The sequence below is a fragment of the Pseudopipra pipra genome, chromosome 7, assembly GCF_036250125.1.
Source record: "Pseudopipra pipra isolate bDixPip1 chromosome 7, bDixPip1.hap1, whole genome shotgun sequence".
Classification (NCBI taxonomy): domain Eukaryota; kingdom Metazoa; phylum Chordata; class Aves; order Passeriformes; family Pipridae; genus Pseudopipra; species Pseudopipra pipra.
The window spans coordinates 10,985,375-11,007,150 of NC_087555.1; the positions used below are offsets into that span (position 1 = coordinate 10,985,375).

Sequence of the window (21,776 nt, forward strand, 5' to 3'; positions counted from 1 at the left end):
GGGTAATAAATAACCCTATTAATTTAGTGTGAGTAATATGGTGACCTCAGCATTAAGATATATTAAATTTCACTTAATTTTTTTTTTAGCTTTGTAATTAACACTTAACAGAAGTGACAAAATAAAGCATTGTTCTGTGCATGAAGCAATGGGATTTTAAATTTGATAGTCCAGGCTATATTTAGACACTGAAGTGAGACAGGTCAATTATATTTTCAGCTTGTGGTCTGTTGCACTTTCTGGGTCTCATATACTGGATAAAGAGAGATCCCCTGGGTTTGTGGCAGCTCTTGCTTCCTATGCTTTTGTGAGAATCGAGCATGAACAGGGTGCTTCAGGTAGATGGTGATGAATCAAGTTTATGCGTCTTGCTTTCAGCATTGCATAATAATATTTAAATTCAATTAAATTAAATGAGCTGTTTTTCAGAAAAAAAACTAACCTATGTAGATGAGGCCTTGTATTCTTCATTCCCATTAGTTTATTAAATGTGACATTTAGTTCTGGGACTTGTGCCATGTGCATCTTTTGTCAGTCTGAACAGCCCCTTGTTCACTCCTTGTTGTGAGAGTGTTTCTGGTGCTGCAGCCTCTCCAGGAGGGTTAGCACCTCCAGGACTCACAAAAATCTTTGTGTCCGTGCTCCCTTGGAAACATGACAGCAGTCCCTGACGTGAGGAACGGCCGTCCCTTGTCCCCACAGAGCTCTAGGAGGAACCCCATGTCCTCCCTGCGGGTCTCAGCCCTTGGGATGCAGGGCCCAGTACTGAAATTAGCAGGATCCCAAATGATGTCAAGGCATGTAGTGGTTTCTCCCATTCAATCTTCTGCATAGCTTTTTCAGTCCCTATCCTATAGGGACTGAATTTTTATGCCTATATTATTAGATATAGTATTGAATATAATTACTGAATATTATACCTACATAATCAGATTTTGTGTGCTTTCACTCTTATTTTTGTCCAATTTTTCACCCCTATAGTTACATTAAGCATATCACTCTGTAAAGTTTATCACCTTCTTTCTGACATGGGAAATGCAAGTTGTCTTAAGCAATCCTGCCAGCTTTAGCAGCTGTTAAAAACTTCTTTCCTGAGTCCAAATGGACCTGGATATTAGCATCCATCCTCTAAAGGTTGCTTTTCAGTATATGGAGGTCAATCCCTTGAAGTTCAATGTTCAGGGGTTAACACACACTGGTGGAACACGGGTTTTCTGAGGGAGCAGGACATCTCTCTCTCTCTCTGTGAGTCACTCACAGAAATGAGTTGCTGCTCAGGAGCTGACATTAAACAGCAGCCTGATGGGCTCCAGCCAGATGAAACAACTGCCTGCAGTGCTCAGTGCAGGTCTGAGCAGAGTAAAGGTGCATGGAAATTCATGCAGCAAACATCAGAAAGCTTATTCTCCACTTTTGAGGCAGGTTGGTGGGTTTTGAAACATTACTGGCAAAGCTGGGCTAGAAAATCTCAGGCTGTCATGTGATTTATGGAGTCACCTTCTCAGCAGAAAATCTCACCACCTTCCGTGTTGTGTTTAGAGCTTCTGGTTTTTGTCACCTACTTTACAAGAAGCAGGTGACATCTCCAAGAAGGGTTTTGGATGTGATGGCAGCTGGAAAAGCAAGGGATTCAGACTGGGAAACCATGGACTCATTTCACAACCAGTGACAAGAAATAACTGTATCCAAATGCCATGACCCTATGCTATAACTTTATTCCTGGGTGGGAGTTACTTGCCTGTTGTACTCTTGTTTGTATGAGTCAGTCTCTGGTCCTTCACAGTGACCACCTAGGCTTTGTCCTTGCACTAGCCTATTGATATGATTTTTTACAATAGCATTGGGAAGCAGGATCTTGTGCCCACTGAAACTGCACATGCAGCTCTTGCTGGGAGCAGAGTCTGGCCTGTCATGTAGAGATACCGGGTCCTGCACGCTGTGTTATCACAGGTGGCGAAGATATCATAGGCCAGCCAAAATCATATATCATAATTGGCCCAGGGTGTATTTTTTCTACCTAGTGCATTATTTCTTAGAGGAATGTGTGAGAGGAGGTGCCAGTTGGTCGCTGAGGCTGTCCCTTAACACCAGTCACTGAGCTGAGGAATTCTGAAACCACTTTTAGGATTTGTCATGGGACAAAAGCTATAAAAGCTGCTTATTTTTGTGAAGATTATTGCTGAGCAGGAAGACAGGAACAGGTTAAATTCTGCTGTATGATATGGTTTTAATTGTTTGTTCTTGCTGAGCTGAGAGCAGTGAGACTTTGATGTCAGCATCAAAGGAGTGGAGGGCTGCTCTACCTACTCTGCAATAAGGGATAATTGACATCCTAGTGCCACTTTTCTGTTAAAAAATGAATATAATACCTTCATGCCTGAGAATCCTAAAACAGGCATGCCAGAAACTCCCAGGAGTGGGTCCAATAGTAGCATGACTCTCAAGCTTGCTTTTTTTGTGTGTGGTAGGATAATTCCTGTGGCCATATATATGTGTGTGTGCGTATATATAAAAAACTCTCACGAGTGGCATTCTGCTTTAGGGATCTGAGCACAGTCTGACACTTTGGATATCCTGTACCAACTTAGATGCAATTGATCTCACAGGGCACACCTTGCTGCTGGGTGCAGGCACAGACCCAGTGGGGACCCAAGCCCGGGAGGACAGGTACATGGAATACAGCAGCCTGGAGATCGCTGGTAACACCCGGCTGGACCGGCCAGTGCCAGCACTGGCTCACAAGCCCGTGTCTGCGTGTGCAAGAGATGCATGTTTGGCCTCTGGCTGCCTCTGTAGTGACTTGCAGGTTTCCTGGGACTCTCCCTGTCTTTACTGCTCAGACCAACTTCAGCGTTTGCAGTTGCCAGCTGAATGGCTCCTTCAGCACAAAATAGCAATGTGCTGTGGTACAGAAAAGCTGGAGTGTGGGGAGAAATTGTCATTTCTTTCTAGATGACAAGTGAAAACATCAAAGAGGAAAAAAATCAACATGATGCATGAACAAGCAAGTAATAAGAATGAAAGGATACTATCAAAAGTAATTTCAATCTCAGGCGTATCCACTGGGTATGTTCTGTTAAAAACCAATTTTGCACTCTGTAGGTGTATCATGCTTTTTTCACTCTCCTGTGAAGCTGATAATGGGTTTTGTTTTCCATGTGTTCTTTATATCAAAGCAAAGGCATAGGTACTTTTATTAAATGCAGCCTGTCTTAATGCATTTAATAAGAAATAAAGGTGGCACAAGGAGCAAAATTTGGACCTGAATTTCTCCAGAATTTGGGAGTTTGGGTGTGACAAGTGGAAGCATCTCTCCTCCCCTGTGTCTAATTAAAACAATGAGTGCTAATTTGCAAGTGTTAATTTAATACTGTTATGCTGTCTTCCACTAAAACCATTGAAATGTACCAGTTGTGTTTTCATGTTTGGTCTGTTTGAAAGTAGGAAGGCTTTTAGCAGTTGCAGCATTTTGGCAAAGCTTTCAGATGGCAGCTTCTGTAATTTCAGGCTGTAATATTAGGCATAGTATTCAGTTTGCTTCATTTCTAATTGGCACCACTCTCATGCTGTTTAGATTTGATTGAGGTTTGTGGTGTACATCCCAGGAGAGGGAGATTATTCTCAGTCACAGTTTGTTATACAGCATGTTCTTGCCTTCTGTAACAGATGTATGTACTACCAATTTTCTTGCTTGCCTGGGTTTCTGAGGGGTTTTGGAAGCTTGTTGCCATCAAAGGAGATTAGTATTTGCAAGCAGGGAGGCTCAGGAAACTTGTCACATAGTGGACCCTTCATTTGTTTGCTGATAATGGACTGCTCTGGAAAGATGTGTAAGTATGGACATCTCCTAAAACTTCTGAGTAGGCTTGTTGAAACTGCCTCTTTTGGTTTGTTTTGGGGGTTTCTTTTTCCCTTTTCCATTAAACTTCAACAGAAATACTGAGGATAAGGTGAGATTTGGATCTGAATTTCTCCAAAGAGAAACTCAAGAAATACTGTAGCTGTCTGAACTATTGTAGGGCATAAAGTTCAGCACAGGCTTAAATACCTTTTGAGATCAACTCTATTCATGACTTGGTAACATTTTTAATAACCCCATATGTCAAAGACTGTACTTATTTCTCCTTTTGTTTCACAAAAAGTACTAATTAGAAAGGGCTTGATTTCACATAGAATTAATTTTGTCTGCTAACTTTGCTTTCTTCTGAAATCTCTTATGTTATTTGCAGTGGTGTTTCACTGATATAAAACAGCTGTTCTTTAACTTTTGGAGCAAAACATTTTCTGAGCAACTGACACTTATCTTGATACAGATCTCAGAGCTTTGATAGGAAGAAGGAAGGAAGGATCCAGTCTTCATAGTGTTACTTGCAGAGCAGATCTCCTCCCAAGTTTCAGGCTTTGTACTCTGTGCTCGAGGTGTTGCAGGAGACCCTTGTAATACTATTTTTTTCCTTTTTTTTTTTTTTTTTGACAGATGATTCAAGAGAGCAGGGTTCTTATTGAGACGGCAGACATCACTCATGACAAGATTGTTCAGTGCCAGAAAGCAGGTAATCCATCTTTATTGTGCAGTTCTGGATGAAAGATGGGAAACAATATGCCATAGTTTACTTACACTTTGTCGCTAATGTAGCATTTGTTCCCTGGTATGTAAGTGAGCATTCCAGTCTTTCCCTGGCATATTCCACCCTCCTGAAGTTCATCTTCCAGTAGCAATGCAGGCGTGGGAAGAGGGAAAAATATTCAGCTTTCACCTTAAAAGCTATTTCTCCATCTGCTCTATAGCTCTGAAATGTCTGACAGCATTTAAATTAGTCAAATGAACTAGAAAGGCATTCAATTAAAAAGAGGGGGTGAGAAGGCATCCTGCCTTTACTGAGTGCCATTCTCTACCCCAGCTGTTCCCTTGAACACAGAGGAGGCAAGAGGTTTTGATAACCACAGGAACAAGCTGTGTTGCCTGCCTTTCCTTTCTTTTGCTGTTTAGGTTTGGTTTACACCTTGTAAACTTGAGCCAATATAATTCTGTTGTATCACAGCAAGTCTGTGTGGCTCTTCATTATGTTGGCAGGTGTACGGGCACAAACCACTGTAAGTAGGTGTGAAGTAGATCTTAGATTGCTGGTGTATTGTACTGATATCTTTGTCTGAACTAGTATGCACCAGTAGAAGTGGAAGAGGTGGTTTCAGAAGTGGCCACCTGTGTGCTGTCTACTCTGCCACAGGTTCCCACTCCTGTTTCAGGATAGTAGAAATCACCAACGTGTCTGTGCTTCTCAGTTCAGGTTATTCATGCAAACCTCTCTTCATCACCGTTCAGGATAGCAGGCTAGATTTTGAACTGGGAGATGTCTCCTGTAGTTTCCACTCATGCACAAGAATAAGCCCCATTGGAGAGATAAGAGTCCACATTTGGCAGTGGTAATCCTCCACAACTAAATGCATCAGCTTTCATGTGTCAGAAACCATGCTGAATAAATACACACAGTGTATTTCCATTAGGAGTTTTCATTGCAGAAATTAAATTTATTAAATTTGTACAGCTGTACCTCTCCTAACCTATAACAAGCCTTGAAGGTCAGTAATGCAAACACTTGTGACTGCATTTAATTTGTGTTCTTAGTCCTGGTCTTCTGGGACCACAACAATCATAAATACTATTGTTTCTGATAGACATTTTTGGATTTGGCAAGTGATGCAGGCTACAGCCATTTGCTTCTACTAAATGTAAATAATGAATGAAACAGCCGTTTTGCAGTAAATATTTTAATTCATCTTTTTAATTAGAAGGAATTCAGAAACAGTTTCAACAATAGCATTTAACTGATTTTTGTGTGGTCCAAGAGCAGGGTGGAACCCAGTCTTTGCTCTTTAGTTATGCTGGCACCATGGTAGCAAAGGGAGGAGTGGCAAGTGGTGGTTTCTCACTGGATTTCATGGGCCTCATCATTGCCTTGGGTTCTGTTTATCTGCATAAGCAGCATACGATTCCTCAGCCCAAGGCCTTCAATGTGTGCAGAGGGTTAAGGAATGGGACAGTAATGAGAAGATGCAGGACCAGGAGGGTCTCCCCAGGTGGTGTAATTTCAGAGCAATACTTTACACCATGCAGGCCTTCAGCAGCATCAGACACCTTTCTGCCCAGCTTGCTCTGTGCACAAAAGAGAAGAACCCACAACACTTGCTTGGGCACTTTTGGTGTCTTTGTGAGCAAGGGGCTGGAGATGTGTACAGAGAGCATGATGCAGTACTGTGCCACCACACTGATGTCCAGAGTTCCATGCAGTTCCCTTCTCTTTCCTTCCCTCTGGAAAAAGATGATTTTTTTCAAGTTTTTCTCTTTGCTGCTGTATCCACTTGTATTTTCATTTGTTTTGCTTTGTTAGACTTAAAATATTGTTTCTAATTGAGAAGACAGCTGGAGAGATATGAAGTGCTTCTCTGAAGCCTGAGGATTTAGACAGAGGAAAGGATTAGGAGAGAGAATATCCTTCCCTGCACTCAATTGCCAATTAGTTTGTTGCAAGTGTTACCCAGGCAAATTGTTATATAACATTTTCAATGTGGCAAGATGAAGCACTCAAAATTGACAAGTGTCAGAGGTACAATTGCCTGTGATGTAGTCCTTCACCTCATCCCAGTTCTGCTCCCTTTGAACATGTGTTCCTACCAGACCTCTGCTTCACATCATAGCCTGTCGGGGTTGACAGAGTACCTGTCAACAGCCTATTTTGGTCTGGGGTCCCTGTGCTTCAGGGTCCTGCCCACTCTCCCAGATGGTTTTTCAGGTGGCTGATTTTGTTGGTTTTTTTAAATGTGCAGGCTCAGCCCAACGCACAGGGATCAGCAGCAGCTTGGAGGATCAACCTGATAAGTGCTTTCCCTGGTGCTGCTACCCACAGCCTAACAAATGTTTGTGGCTCCCTCTCTCTGAGGCAGCACTGTCTCTAAGTTAGAGATGGAGAAGTGAGGTCCAGAGGGAGAAATACCTAAAAGGATGCTGCATAAAGGCAGGGCTGCCAGCGTGGAGCTAAGATCCCTTAGCCTTCGTGTTTTTTCTTCCAGGACAAAGCGAGTCATTTGAAGGTTTTCTTTCACTAATTGAAGTGAAATGATTTGTAATTCGGTTGGCACGGGGCACACCTAAAAGGACATCTTGCTTAGGGTGCAGTTATTTAGACTGTTTTCCAAAGGAACTCTCTTATCCTTTACAGGCAAAACCTGTGAGTGGGTGAAATTTTGGAATATAAGCAGTAGAGAAATCTTGCACTGTGTGGGGCTGAACTGCCTCAGTGTTACTGAGCTCCTGGAGTCGCCGTAAGGCAAGAAAAAACTTATTGTTAGTCTTCTAGGAGTGCTTTGGGCAAGCTCTGCTGAGTGCAAGCCTGCCTTGGACTGTCCTTCAGCAACCTGCTAAGCAGCCCTTTGCATTTACACCGGGCAGATGTTCTCTCAACAGGCATTTCTTTGATGTAATTTCAGCGAAGCTTGAATTTGTGGGTGACATTTACCTTAAAATGGTAGGGGAGGGAGAGCTATGAAACAACTGGAGATGGAGCTTGGTTTGTTCGGCCAGGTTGGGCTTCTGATGCTTTGGGGTGATTTGGTGCCAATTTGGCCTTTGTAAGGTACAAATTAGGGGAACACAAACAGCTCTCTCTCCATTTTGTCTCTCAATCCACACCAGACTCTGAGAAATATTTGCATACACTGTGCAAATCTTGTGAAATTGACAGGCCAGTTTGATAGTTTAAGATTTTTAATCCCCTCCCAGATTTCCTGAATTCCTGTATCCAGCAACAGATTTGCAGGCGTTTGCCACAGAAAGTAGCAATGAAATGTAACAGGGGTGTGGTTGGAAGTCTCAGTTTTCTGCACTGGAGGAATAGCAATCCTGTGATTAGATTTATGTGTTTCTGACATAATTTATCATTGTGAAGTGTAAAGGCTTTTCTGTATGACTGCGATTAAGATTAATGAGGAGATGTGCATTGGAGTCTGTATTTGCTGTGCTGAACAGGTATCTTCCATGTCTGTCAGAGAGCCTTCCAAGGGGCAAAATCATCTGTGCAAGGAGAGTTGCCAGCCATTGCCTTTTGCTGCAATATTGCAGCAATGCAGACTGCAGGCAGTGTGAGAGGGAACCAGGCTTGTGCCTGTGTGGGACCCCAGCGCTGGCAAGGAGAGTCACATGCAAAGTGGGAGCACAACCCCAAGATTGCACATGACACTTTTATTCTGGAAGATGCTCTCTCAGGATGGAGTCATAAAAGGAAAGGGAAGCACAGAAGGAGGTTGTAGGAAGTACCAGCTGCAAGACTGAAAATGCTCACTCAGTGTTTTATGGGGAAGATCAATCATGCATTGGTTAATGTTGCAATCTGTATTTTTAGGAATGGAATTCCATGAAGAGCTTCATAACCTTGGGACAAAGGAAGGTTTGAAAGGAAGAAAATTAAGCAAAGCCATTGAGAGTTTTGCATGGAACATCACAGTGCTGAAGGTAAGCACAGAAAGCACTGCCTCATGTCTCCTATTAACCTTATAAGCAAACCTTTGCTCTTTTAGCTCATCTGTTTGTACTGTTTTACTAATACTGAAGCAACATGTTCTTTTTTTAATGGGATGTATGAATTACCCTCACTTGTTGATATTTATCAAATATACCTAATTACACCTCTGATTTGGAAGCTGTGGAAGGGAATTTATCTAAGCCTCAACAGAAAAGACAGCTTGTGGTTTGTATGCTCAGGGACCTGGCTTTCTTATCTGTTCTGCCCCACTCATCCTGAAAATGATCTGTCTGAGGTCATTGTGTCTCATATGCTTGTTTTGTAAAATGAGAACTAGAGCATCTCTTTGGGAAGGGACGGGGCAGGAGGGGCTGTCATGAAAATGCATGAGGAACACTGTAGATCCTGCAGGATTATGTTTCAAAAGTGAAGCGCTGCCCAAACAGCTGAAAAGGGGATTTTCATCCCTCCATCCTGGCTGCACAGTGACACACCGTGTGGTGTAACTGATAGTCACCAGGCTTTAGCTACTGGTTCAGCACCAATCAACCCGAATTGTCACAGTACTGTATGACTGAGCCTGGGTGAAGACACCCAAGGACAGCCAAAGATGGAAAAAGGAGGGGATCTGGTGCAGCCCCAGCAGAAAGCAAGGAAGAAGGCCTGAGCCAAGCATTCAGGTTGTTAGCATTCAACTCACACCTTCTTTCACAGCCTCATTTCCCACTTCGCTCTGATAGATCACGCTTTAATTTCTCCTTGCTCTGTCTGTGCTGCTCCCTTCCTCCAGCTCCCGTTAAGCAGGTTGCCTTGTCTGACAGCATCTCCCTGCTACCTCCCAGTGCCTTTCCCTTGGCTGGCATCCCAGAGCAAGCATTTGAGAAGGCATTTTTACTAATTTCCTCATCAAATATACCCCTAAATGTAGAGTGCAACGGCGGTAGCAAGGGTAGTAGGAGATGCATACATCAGCACTGCGGTGCTGGAAAGAGCACTGACATATCTTGAGCAGGAGAGGGAAAAAGGACTTGGGAACAGAGGGGCTAAAGGGCAAAAGTGGGTGGGAGAGGCATTGGTAGTAGAGAAGAAGGGTTAGAGAAGACCTGGGTCACCTGTGGTTTCTTGCATACCTTGATGCACCATGAGAGCGAGGAAAGTGAGGAGTGGAATGAGTTTTGGCTCAGTTAATAGGACCTCTGGTGAAAAGGCAACCAGTTCCAACATTATGGAACAGGCTGACCTATTCCACACAGCACGCCAAGGCAAGTAGCTGAAGAGGACCAAAAAGAAAAGCGCACTAGGCAGTTCTGAACATTATTCTGAATACCTTTAGCTGTGTTAGGTAAGATAAATGCCTCATGCTCAGAGTCACTCTAGACACAGAGTTACTCTGAACTTTTTCAATTTCTAGATGTTTGTTAAATGAGAAGCTTGCACCTCTGAGGGTGACCTATGATTAATGAAGGTACAAGTAGGATATCAGAGAAACATTTTCCATGAAAAAGAATTGCTGCCTAGCACATGTTGCAAACATATTGAAAAGCTTTTAAAACATCCAGTCAAGGTCAAGGAATAATTGACTTATTTCATTTCTAAGCCACAACTTCTTTTCTACCTTTCTCACCCAATAAAATATTAACAGTTTGTGACAACGGAATGCACATGAAATGTCTTTTCATTCTGACTGAAGTCCAACTCAGCAATGACATTAGAAAACTGGGAATGAAGTTGTACCTGAGGTTTCTATATGAGACCATCAGTCATTGTTCTAATTTGTCCATCTTTTTTCTCCCCCTCTCCCACCCCCTTTATAAAGTACTGTCTTTCAGTGACCCTGGCCCTAACAAACCTATTTGCTGGTTACAGCTGCATCTCATGTTTGGCATTGACTCCCCTCAGTGCTGGTGAGTGCTCCTCAGGAGGATTTGGTGAGAAGACACCAACAACCCTGCCCCACTCAAGCCTTTGGTGTCCCCATATGTCCAGTGGCAGGGTGGACACTGCAAATGTATTTCACTAAATATTGGTATGGTGTTGTAAAAAAGGAAAAAAAATAGCCCCTAACATCTCACAAATGCATCACCTGCTTCACAGTATGTGAGGTGAGTGAATGGCTGATGAGGAGAAGCCTCTTTATGTGCTCAAGGTTGTTGGAGGCAATTACATCATGTGGCAGAAGTCAGTTTGTGTGAGCTGCCTGTGAGCAAAATAGCAGGTATTATGTTGTGCTTGTGCCTGTGAGATGATTAATAGTCTTTTCCTAGGCTAGTGAAGCCAAGGCATATTTAATTAATGTGTTTCTTTATAAAGACTCATTGCAGTAGGTAAGCTTTGAATACAAAGAGGAGATGCAATAAGAAATTGCTACTAGCAAAATAATTAAATAGTTACAGAGTGCAAGATTAAAGTGTATTTTATAAAAATCATACATTCTTCATGTTTAAAAATGCCCTGGGGTACTTTTAAGAGGTGAATGAAAATAGTATGCCCTTTTTCTTCCTTAGTTTATATAAATGTAATTTCATATTAGTAATAACTGCAATAAAGACAAACCGTTTGCCAGAAGGTAAAAATGTCAGTAAGAAGATGGATGTTATAACTTGGTGACAGTCTTAACAAGTCAGCTTTGACATGGATGCATATTTTTAAAATGTCACATCTTCCTATTTGGTCACGTGCTGTGTGAAATACTGTCAGGCTCATAGTCAGTAATATTGAGAGGCATAACTTAGGGTACACTAGACAGAAGACTCATGTTCTCACAGTGATATTGCAGGAATGGTTATGTTCCCAAATTTAGTCTCACTTTCATGTTTGTTTACATGCAGCACCAGCTCTGTGGCTTTGTTTTCCTCTCTGTATTTAATTGAGTTCCAGTAAAACACTAGGGTAGCAAAAGGAATTTTGTGTTTACCCCCCCTCATGGAGTCCATGGTGTTATGAACTGTTCATTTCACCCTAACAGGCCTGCAAAGCTGCTCGGCTCAGCTGAGGTAACTGTTCTGGTCTGACCCTCTCTTGTCACAGAAGTTCACAATTCATTTTCATGAGATATTTCTTGTTTTTAAAACAAGCCACTATCCATTTCACTGAGCAGAGGCTTTCACGTGGGTGCGTGGGCTCATGCTTGTTTCTCCCCAAATGTTGGTGCTCCTCTCGCCTTCCCTTGATGAGGTCACCCCCTCTCTGACTGTGTGGTTGTTTTTGCAGCAGACATGGGCTCCTCCTGCCTGCCCTGTGAGGCAGAAGCTGAGAAGCCTCGTTAGGGCAGTTCTGACCTTGAGCTGTAACGCTGCACTCAATGCTGCTGCAGAGCACTAGGTGGCTTTCAGGTCAGGTACACTCACGTACCTGTGGGTGATGGGCATGCAGAGCCAGCCTGGGTCTGCTCCTGGCCCTCTTGGCACAGGACAGTACCAGCTGCCACCTCTCCTGGGGCTCTTCTGCCCACTCCATCTGCCTCTCCTGTGGGATCTTGTACCAAGCATTTTCTAGTAACTGAGGCACTCTCAGCATCTGTCATATGTGCAAACCACCGATTCAATGACTGCTTTATGAGTTTTTGAGAATGTTGGGGGAAAAAAAACTTGTAGCCTGCAAAACTACTCTCCTTGCTGAAGCAAAACTGTCACAGACTACCAGGAGGTGTTTACGTGAGCAAAGAAGTTGGGATCTGCCTGAGTCCCAAGAGCCTGCCAAGTAAGTCAAACAAAGTCTGAGTATGTTGACTATGGCTCAGATTTATTGCTCTCACATGGACGTGCTTTGATTGTCTGCAGACATATTTTCATGGGCTATTTGTACTTTAGTGGGTCAGCACATACAAACTCTAGAAGCAGTACCATTGGGGTACTTGCCTGCATGCTGATGGTAAATACCTGGCTAGTTAATATACCAACATACTGACTTATGTATAGACAAAACGTGGGAAGAAGAAGATAAAGTGGCACTTACTGTTTTGGTCTTTTACTGAAAGGGAAGACACCCAAATGTTTGATTCTAGTTGTTGCTCTGAAATACACATTTTTTTCTTTAATCTTTCTTTGCTGCCCGTGATAAGATTTCTCCTCTGCTGCTGTGTGTTCTGTCTTACTAGGACTCCAACTGTTAGTACGTGCTACAAGACATCAATCAAGTGGTTACATTTTCAGGGATGGTTTCAGCACTCATCCATGAGTGTATCTGTTAATTATCCTGCATTTAAATTAATGCTGATTAGATATATCAAGAGAGAGGTTGCTGAATGCAGAAGGCATACAATTATTTAATTGCTAATGCAGTTCACTCTTTGGAGGAGGAATCTACAATTTTATGGTGTCATCGTGATCAATGTTAGCTCTGGTGTAAGTGACTTTATGCAGCAAAATGGTGCACAAATAGCACTTTTGCAGGATGATGTCCACAAATGACCTCTTTCTTTGCCTCAGTCATTTGTGACAATCAGCCTTCAGTTGCTTGGGAAACCTCTCACTTGGGTTGCAGAGCCCCAAATGCACACTTTAAGGCTACTTGGAGAGGTAGAAGCCAGGTTTCTGAAAGATGTACATACAAGACTATCTGGCTTCACCTAAACTGAGATGAATTTAGCATCACTATAAGTTACTGGAGCTGTAACTGTAGCTTTTGTTAGGAACAAAAGCTACATATCGAACAGTCATTGTTATTCTAAAGCACCTTAAAAACAGATTTTCTGATAATCTTTGGAAGAACTAGTTCCATTCACAGCATTAATTTAAGATTTATTATAGTGCACTGTGGAAGTGTTTTTGAATGAGTACTCTACAGTACTCTAAAAGCATCTTGTAAGAGAGATTTATTTTGGTCTTTTCACATCAGTCCTTTTTCCTGCAGTAGGCAAGAGCCATGCCTTTGTTCCTTGGCGTGCTACAGAGTGGACAACAGAGCATCCTGGCAGAATCTTAGGAATATTATATGTGATTAAGCACAATGGTAACAATATATTCTATTATGTTATATGATTGCTGCCAAAGGATTTGCTTGACAATTTACCCTATCTAGATTTTTAAATAAGGACACGATGAATTCATGAGTCCCTGCAGACCTGCTGCATTCTATGTGCCATTTATTTCTTTCACTGTAAGTGTCAGTTAGGCTTTCCCCTGACCCCCCAAAAATTCCCTGTGTCTTATCTCCCTCCTTTTCCCAGTATTACCTCTGTGGACACAAGCACATTGGTGCTCAATTTGTGAAACTGCAAAAACAGATGGAACATAAGCCATAGTGTTTTAGCAATTCTTTTTATTTGCTCTCATCTTCTGACAGTGAAGAGCAAGAGCTGTAGGCAGGAGTGGTTTGTGTGACATGGAGTCTTCGTGCCTGCCTTTAGATGCAGGGCTAATTGTGTTATTCCATGTGTACTCATGTCTACTCATATCCAGATCTAGGTAAATATATTTTGAATATGGTTACCCCAAAGGCTCTTTTTCTGGAGAGACCGAATGTCTTTCCTGCTGTCTAATCCCCACATTGTTTGCATTTCCTTTGTTGATGCAGTTCACAGTGGTGTTTCAGACTTTTAAACCTCTCTAGGCTGTGTGCCCTGCCTACTTTTGAGGGATCTGAGACCTGCTCAGCTGCAGCTGAGATTGGCCAAGCCGATCAGTCTGTGATTGACAGATTTTACAAACATATAATGAAATACAGAGATGCTCTAATTATTCACGTAGTTACTGGATCAGCTTGGTCTCTTACGCATGAGCTGAAGGACAAATAAAAGAAAAATAATACAAAACAGCTGGCTTTCTGAGAGTGCTGGAGAGAAGGTGAAGAGGTCCATCGAGGTCAACATCCATTTAGTCTTATAAATACCAATATGCTTAGTTTGAGCAGTTTATTTAAAAGTAGGGGGAAAGATGAAGGAAAGATTTAGATTGTTCCTTATTCAGTCTGTGAAGAGCATGGAGAAGTTGCATGGGAGTGCAAGTTGTTTGCAGGCCCTTTCTGTGCTTTGAATGCAGTGGTGAGTGCAGGGAGGCTCCCAGCCCCAGAGCTGCTTTCAGGGCAAAGCCTGTGCTCATGGCCCTCAGGTCAGTCTCCAGGGCTCCTCTGTATGTGGAGGTGTTGCAAGATCTTTCTGGGGTAGGGGATTTAGAGTCCTTTAAATGGTATTGAGTTACAGCATAAGGAGGTGTAAGTGTGTGCAAAGCTCTTTTGATCAATGTGTTTTGTAAACTATGGGAACCAAGCCCTGTGATCATTAGGTAGGATAGGCAGACCTTTCTTTTACCTAGCAGAGTACTGTTCTCTGCTGATCTGCTTGATAAATGCCTCCTTCATAAGTGGTGAATGCACTGTTTTTTGTCTGTCTTGCCTTAGCCCAAAGGCAGGAACCAGAGCTCTTTAAAAGACTTGGTGGACTTTGCCAGTTGTATCTAGTGATGGAAACTTCTCAAGTTATTTCAGCAGTGTGCATTAGGGTAGAAGGAGTGTAATACCAGTCCTTTAGGAGTACTAGTTAATTAACTGGAATATGCTGTTCTTCTTGGCCCTCAGCCATGCTGCTGGAGCATTGCTCTGGGGAGGATGTAGTGAGCAGTCTCCAGTGAGTATAGCATGACCTCTCTGGGTACCTGGCTGTTCCCTGTGAGTTTTTGAAGCCCTAATGGTGTTTCTGAAAGGTCACGGTTTCCTTGGTCAAGGAAAATTCCAAGACAGGAGTTGGATTTAGAACAAGTTAAATATTTGTGTGTTTAACACATACATCAAGGCCACCCAGGTAATATTAAATCTGCAAATAGAAAATGCTGGCACTAGCAGGGACTAATGGGGGAAAGGAGACCAAAGATCACCAGGGTTCACAGCTCTTGCTCCTTCATGATACTGTGAGTTTTTGAAGAGATGTAGGAGGGCATGGAGTCCCAGGATGGTCTGACAAAGAGGAGAGACTTTGTCCCTTATTAATCATTTATTGCTGGGGTTTTGTTGAATGATGTCACAGCAGGAGTGTTCCATTGACTGGCAAGAAGTGATTGTCCAGACATTCAGGTCAGGCAGTGCTTAACTGTCCAGGCACAGGGATCCACACGGACCTGTACTTGCCTGCCTGCAGCGCTGGTGCTTGTGATGAGCAGCACTCACCTCCCCACATCACTTGGCCCCTGCAGAACCAAACCCAGTTCATAGTGTCTGTTCATCCAGGGAGCATGCACAATTTTCTGTCTTTTCTCCAGCCCTTTACACCTATTTGTGTCCATAGAAAGTAGGACTGGAAGGGTCTGTGAGAGGTTGTGTAGTTCCTCCTGCTGATGAGTATTTAGCTGCTGTGGATCTAAGCCCTGCCTGAACATTTGGCATAGAAGGTGCTTGGTATGAGGCTCTAGTGTTTTCCACGGTGATGTGGCAGACCCAGGGACCCACTTGGCTCTTGGAGAAAGAGCTGATGGCCAGAGTCATCTGAGCAGAAATGTGTGTCTCTGCCAGTGTTCTTGCTTTGCTCTTCCTCTTTCCTCCCACCAGGGCTCTGCTCCTGCAGGTGTTTCACAACAGTAGGTTTAGGGACGAGACCCTCCTGCAGTCAGTGTGGGACCCAGGTGCACATCAGACGGAAAATGGAGGATCACTAAAGTTCATCCAGGGAACAAGTGCCGTGAGGTGCCTTCCTTTGATGTAAATGCTTTTTTTCCTGCAATAAAAAGTTCTGCAATTCAGATGAAAATATTATTCCTTCAGTTCTGCTGGGACTGTATGTGTGCAAACCCACATGCATATATGTGTATAGGAAGTGAGACAGGTCATCAAATATATAAGCAGAATGACCATAACTTTGGCATAAGAAAAGACATTAGAAAAGTGAAAGGTGTCATGAAAAGCCTTGAGTGATACCTTGCTTAGTCCTTGAACTTGACTGAAATTAGCCAGAGATAGATGGCAATCAATCTTGTGATATGCCTTTTATTTTGAGTGATGGGACAAATTGCCAAAAGCCATGGATCTGATGCCAAGCTGCTGGCTGTGCACGCAGGGCAAGATGCATCGTGTTGCAGTGAGGGTGGTGGGAGACAGGGCCAGAAGCATGTGGGGCCACTATGCCTGGTGCCCCTTGTGCCAAGGCCACCTCAGCAGCATGGGCTTTGAGCCTGGGTGAGGGCTGGCACACTGAGGTGCTGTGTGGAAAACCAATTTTAGTGTCACTTCACAAATGGAGGCTTGTCAAGATGCTTAAAAGGCATTAGTCTGTCAAAATAGGTGTCCAGTTCTCTCCTTGTGTAGGCTGGCAGCTCAGTGAAGCCCTCTGCTTAGTCATCTGTCCTGCCTCAGTTACCCCTCTGTGCCTCACTGTCATCTCAGTGTTTACTGTCTCTCCCCCACAGCCTCAAATCCTCATTCCCTCTGCTTCAGCCCAGTTGAGCATTATCATCTAAATCATGCTAATTCATGGGGGGTGAACCGCTGTGTTCTTTGTCTTACCTGTGTGTCCTACTGTCCCCCATCCTTGATCTGGACTAAACTCCACATGGCTCAGGAGCTGTCCCTAGCTGTGATGCAGTTCACATGAGTTTAGCACTCTTGCATTCTGTGCCAGTTTGCCCTGGGGTAGCTGTGTGGGACCTGGCACCGCTGTGCTTGTGCCACTGGGGCAGACCTGTCACAGCCAGGGCCCCAGCTGTGCTGCTGACATCCCTCTTCTCTACCAGCCTGGGAGGGATTTTGGCACTTGGGTGTGAAGGCCAACTTCTCCTGAGGGGGTGTGTCATCCGGCCAAAAGACTGTGCACCTGGGAAAGTAATTAATAATGTTCAGGTGATGATGTGTGAATACAAAGAGGGTTTGTTCTCCGAATGCTCTTTTAAGCCACAGCAAGATTATGACCTATGAAGAGGTTATTTGAAAAATCAGCAGGTAGGGTTACAAGTTTATTGAAGATACTCACCTCTTGAGGAAAAGGAGCTAGTCCTGCACAAATGTGTGCCTGAGAAGAACTGCAGAACTGTGCTGGAAAGTTGGTACTATTAAGAGGGGGAGAGGGGGCATGAGGGGAAGGTGACTGAGTGTTTGTAGATGGTTCCCCACCAAAGGACCATTGCCTGTGTGTAAAAATTGGGTCAGTGTCATCTCCCATCCCTTGAAGGAAGAGACAGTGTAAGCAGAAGCTGCAGATGGCATAGGAACTTCAGCAACTTCTGCCACCATCCCCTCCCTCCCCTGCAACGGTGACATTTTCATCTGAGACATGGATATCAAAGACTGCTGTACTTGGCAGTTGAGTTAATTAACACAACCTGGAAGTTGAGGATCTAGTTTATGCCAATCTGACAACATGACCTCATTCAGAGGAATTAAAAAGGCTATAATGAAAGTATAAGTTTCAGCAGAAATTCACACATTTCTTGCTTCTGTCTGTCAATGGCTGTACTAACAAAGAGTGAAAGAAGAGCAGCTGGCTCTGTCAGGTGTTGCAGGTTGCATTATAATGCAAGCTGAGCCCCAGCCCTTCCCCTCAGAGCTTGGACAGCTCAGTGTGCTGGAGGGATGGGAGTCTTTCATCTGGGCCCTTGGAGTGGCCCTGGGCACGTGCCCCAGTAGGGCCTCCCAACACCTGGCCCTAGTGAGGGGCTTGGAGAGACCTTTTCCTTCCTGGGTTGGCAGTGTCCTGCACTGCCTTGCCTGGATATTTATTCCTGACACTGAAGGTCAGGGTGGTCAGTTAAACAGGGCAGTATTTCTCATTTATGGAGAGACACAAAATGGATGTTTTTTCTTGGATTCAGGGACAGACTGTTGCTTAGAAAACTCCAGTTATCTCTTGATGCAACTTGGAGGATTCCTGATGTCCCTTAAATAACATAGGAGAGATTCAGTTGTACAATTACTATTGAAAATACATGTTAAATTTTAAAGCAATTTCAGGTGTATTGTGGTCTGCATATATTTAGCAAGTTCACTTTACAGCCTAGAAGTTGCATTTGCTTTGCTCATCTCATCCTAGCTAGCACATACTTCTGTGTCTCACCCATGCAGAGATGACACAGATGGTGCCTACCAAGGTGTTTTAAACTGTGGAATGCTGTCCTGTGTCCTGGTAAAGATCTGGTGGAGCTGTGATTGCTTGAAGGTTATTAAAATATGGGTAGAGAAAATACCCTTTGTTTTCCTCCAAATGTGGAGCTGGTGTGTGTCAACTCAGTGTCCACAGGCTCTGAGAGGGATTTTTCCCCGAAGCAGCTGTGTTCCTGTACCCTTAAGTTCCCCGGTTCATTTAGACAGGGGTCTTTGTGTCACTGGGGAATTTCTCATTTTGTCAGCCTGTGCACACGTTGGTGTCCTACAAGGGAGTGTATGTCTGAACGAAGGGCTCCACTTCTGAGGGGTTTCATGGTGGGACAGGGCACGAGGGAGCCTCCACCCACAGTTGGTTTTTATCTGAATTTTTGTAGGGCTGTTGAGTATCAGGGAGAGACCAGGGTACTGATCTGTACATGGTGGGAACGTTTAAGAGAGGATCACTTGTACATTGTTTTTTTCCCAGCATTTGCTTATTGTTAAATGTGAACTGTGCTATTCTGTGGGAGCTGTAACTGGTGCTAGTCTGAAATGGTTATATTTGAATGATATGTGCTGAGAGCTTTAACGTCTTCTAAAAATTACCTTTGTGGTATATTTTGAGCTTGTTACAGCTACTGTCTGCGGATCACATAGAGTTTCCCGAGCTGAGCTTATAATTGATGGCAAGCTGACTGCCCCTTTTGTTATGTGAATTACGTGCCAGCATCTACAAAAGCTGCTCCCTGTGGGGGAATGGGTGTCTAATTTAAGACAGCTCCCTGGGGGAACTCAGAAGGCGATGAAAGCTCCATCCGAACTTCCTCCTCTGCGGTTGCTGAGAGGCTGTCTGGGTTTTCCCTGGCACTGTCGGTGGCCTCAGTCAGATCTGGTAATGTACTTTATAACCAAGTGATACCTGGCCCCTGTGCTTTGCTGAAGCTGGGGGGTAGCATGTCTCTGTATGAATGCCAAGTCCTCCCCTTCTCCTTCACGAGCACTGATATGAATCCTCTCTCCACGTGTCAGAATGTGCACAATGCCATTGCTAGCCAGGACCTTTGATTTCTTCTGCACTTGTGTGAGTACAGTAGTCAGGGGAGCCAAACTGAATCCAGCAGGCAGTGATTTGCTGGCATGACCTTCCATGTTTTCACTGTGCCAGCCTAGCTTCCCTTACTGCCTCCTGACATTGAAAAGAGAAAATGTTCATCCGCACCGCTACATATTCTGAGGGCTGAGGTTAAAATAAAATGCTCTTTAACTCAGTGGTGGTATTGATTAATTTTTGTTGCCTGAGCCACTAGCAGTAGAGGGCTGTGGAGTAAAGATGCTGTGTTAACATATATGGTTACTGGCAGTATGGATCTGCAGGGAGGGGTGGGACAGTTAGTGAAAAGCCACAAACTGCCTTAAGGGAAAGTTGTAGGTGTTCAGTGAGACCAGGCGTTTGTGCTGCCGTTATTCTTCCCTGGATCTTATGGTGGATCCAATAAGCCCTAAATGTGGGAGGCATTCCCAAAAACTTGCACAAGAGCTAGGGAACTCGGAGGCCCAATTACTTGTGGGGGCAAGTAAGCTTTACTGTATGAACAATGGACTGGGAAACTGCAATCTTATATCTTTGACAGCTACAGTCTTCTTTTACCTGGGTCAGATGAATTCAAGTGCAAGGTGATGAAACCTGCAGCAGATAAAGGTAATTTTCTTATGGGTCATTTCTCCAGTTAAAGGTGGGATCCATTTGTGGAGAAAAGCAGAGACAAATCCAGCGATTCTGATGCTGTGGCAGCTGTTATTTATTTTTAGATCACAAAAAGAAGGCGTTACTGATGTCAGAAAGATGTTCATATGAGAGCAAATTAAAAATACACAACGGTCAGAGGAGTAAGTTAAAAATGCTTATATAGTAGTTTTTGCTCCAGCATCCTCTGCTATGGATCAGACATAGGTATTGGCAGGAGGAGCCTTACTGATAGGTTGTGATTTTTCTGAATAGAGTGGGGAGTGGTGATAATTGCATTTAAGTGCTCTCTGTGTTCCCACTCAGTGTCCCTGGGTTCCTGCTCCTGGTGATGCTTGTGTAGGTAGCAGTGGGGAGGAGGTGAGCTACATGAAGACGTTGAAAAGCACTTGAAAATTTTTTTTGTTTTCAAGCATTGGCAAAGGTGGTGGGAGTTGGACAGCCTGAGGGGCCTAATTGAGCAGTCTGGGATGAATGGGCTGAGACTGGGGGCTGCCAGCAGCATCAGAGGGTGGCTCAGTGGGTACTGAGTTGGGTGGTAGAAATTAATTGTCTCCAACCCTCCCCAGTAACTGTGGAGTTAATACTACAGCCCTCTGTATCAGGCTTAAAAACTGAGTTAAATTTTGCTGAAGTCTCTTATTTTCTGTGGTGTAGCATCGTAATGGATTGTAAATCATGCTTGTTCAGTTTCCCTCATTGACATTTTGGGGCAATGAATGTGTAAATGAATACTACCTTCCCTATCCTGCACCACTTAATTTTTGTGCTTGGCTCACTCGGTTTGCTGTGTGTCTCCATTCCCACCCTTCCCATTCCCATGCCTGTTTCTGATCCCTGCTGGTTTTCTCCTCCCCTCTCAGTTGCTTAATTTCAGTGACTCTCTGCCTGCTGGGTTACTGCTGCTTGCAAAAATAACCATACCCACTCTTGTTTGTACTTGATTTCACATCTGCACTGGGAGGGCAAGTCTGGGATTTTCCCAGGGGAATTGAGCCCTGTGAACATGAGGCCCATGGCTGCTGTGTCCACAGGAGCCTCTTTAACCACTGGCTGGGGGAACACAAGCAGAGAGGGTGGCTCAGCTCTGCTTTTACTGAGCTCACTGCCCAGTCTCACCAGCAAACCTGCCTTTGACTGTGGGGGACCAGAATGACAGGGATAAGGTGGATCAGAGCATTTGCTTAAGGATCTTCTAAACACCTAGCAGCTAGACAGTGGTTTGTTTTAGTTCTTTTTTTTGTGTGACTTAACCTTTCATGTGATTTGGAGATTTTGGTCTCAGCTTAAAGCTTTCTGCTTCAGCATAAAGTTGTTTGTGGCCTGTGCTGCTTGTGAACAGGTTAGAAACTGACTGCCCACAGCACCTGGCATGAAGGGACGAGAGCAGCCAAACCAGAGGGGTGTCATGCCCCAGCTGGAGCAGTAGGAATAGGGAGCTCAGATGGCTTCTGCAGATAACCGTGCCCCAGTCAGCTGGTGATGTTGGCCAGCACCACTGCAGCAGGAGGATTTGC

General features: G+C 43.9%; 1 protein-coding gene across 3 annotated transcripts in view; it reads left to right on the plus strand.

The window, feature by feature from the left end:
• Positions 1-21,776, plus strand: part of PLCL1 (phospholipase C like 1 (inactive)) — a 193,734-nt gene that overhangs the window by 161,624 nt on the left and 10,334 nt on the right. For all 3 annotated transcript variants that reach the window (XM_064660533.1, XM_064660535.1, XM_064660534.1), the window contains 2 exons: positions 4,478-4,553; positions 8,397-8,506. In XM_064660533.1, the coding sequence (XP_064516603.1) occupies positions 4,478-4,553; positions 8,397-8,506 (186 nt within the window). The remainder of the gene's footprint in view (positions 1-4,477; positions 4,554-8,396; positions 8,507-21,776) is intronic.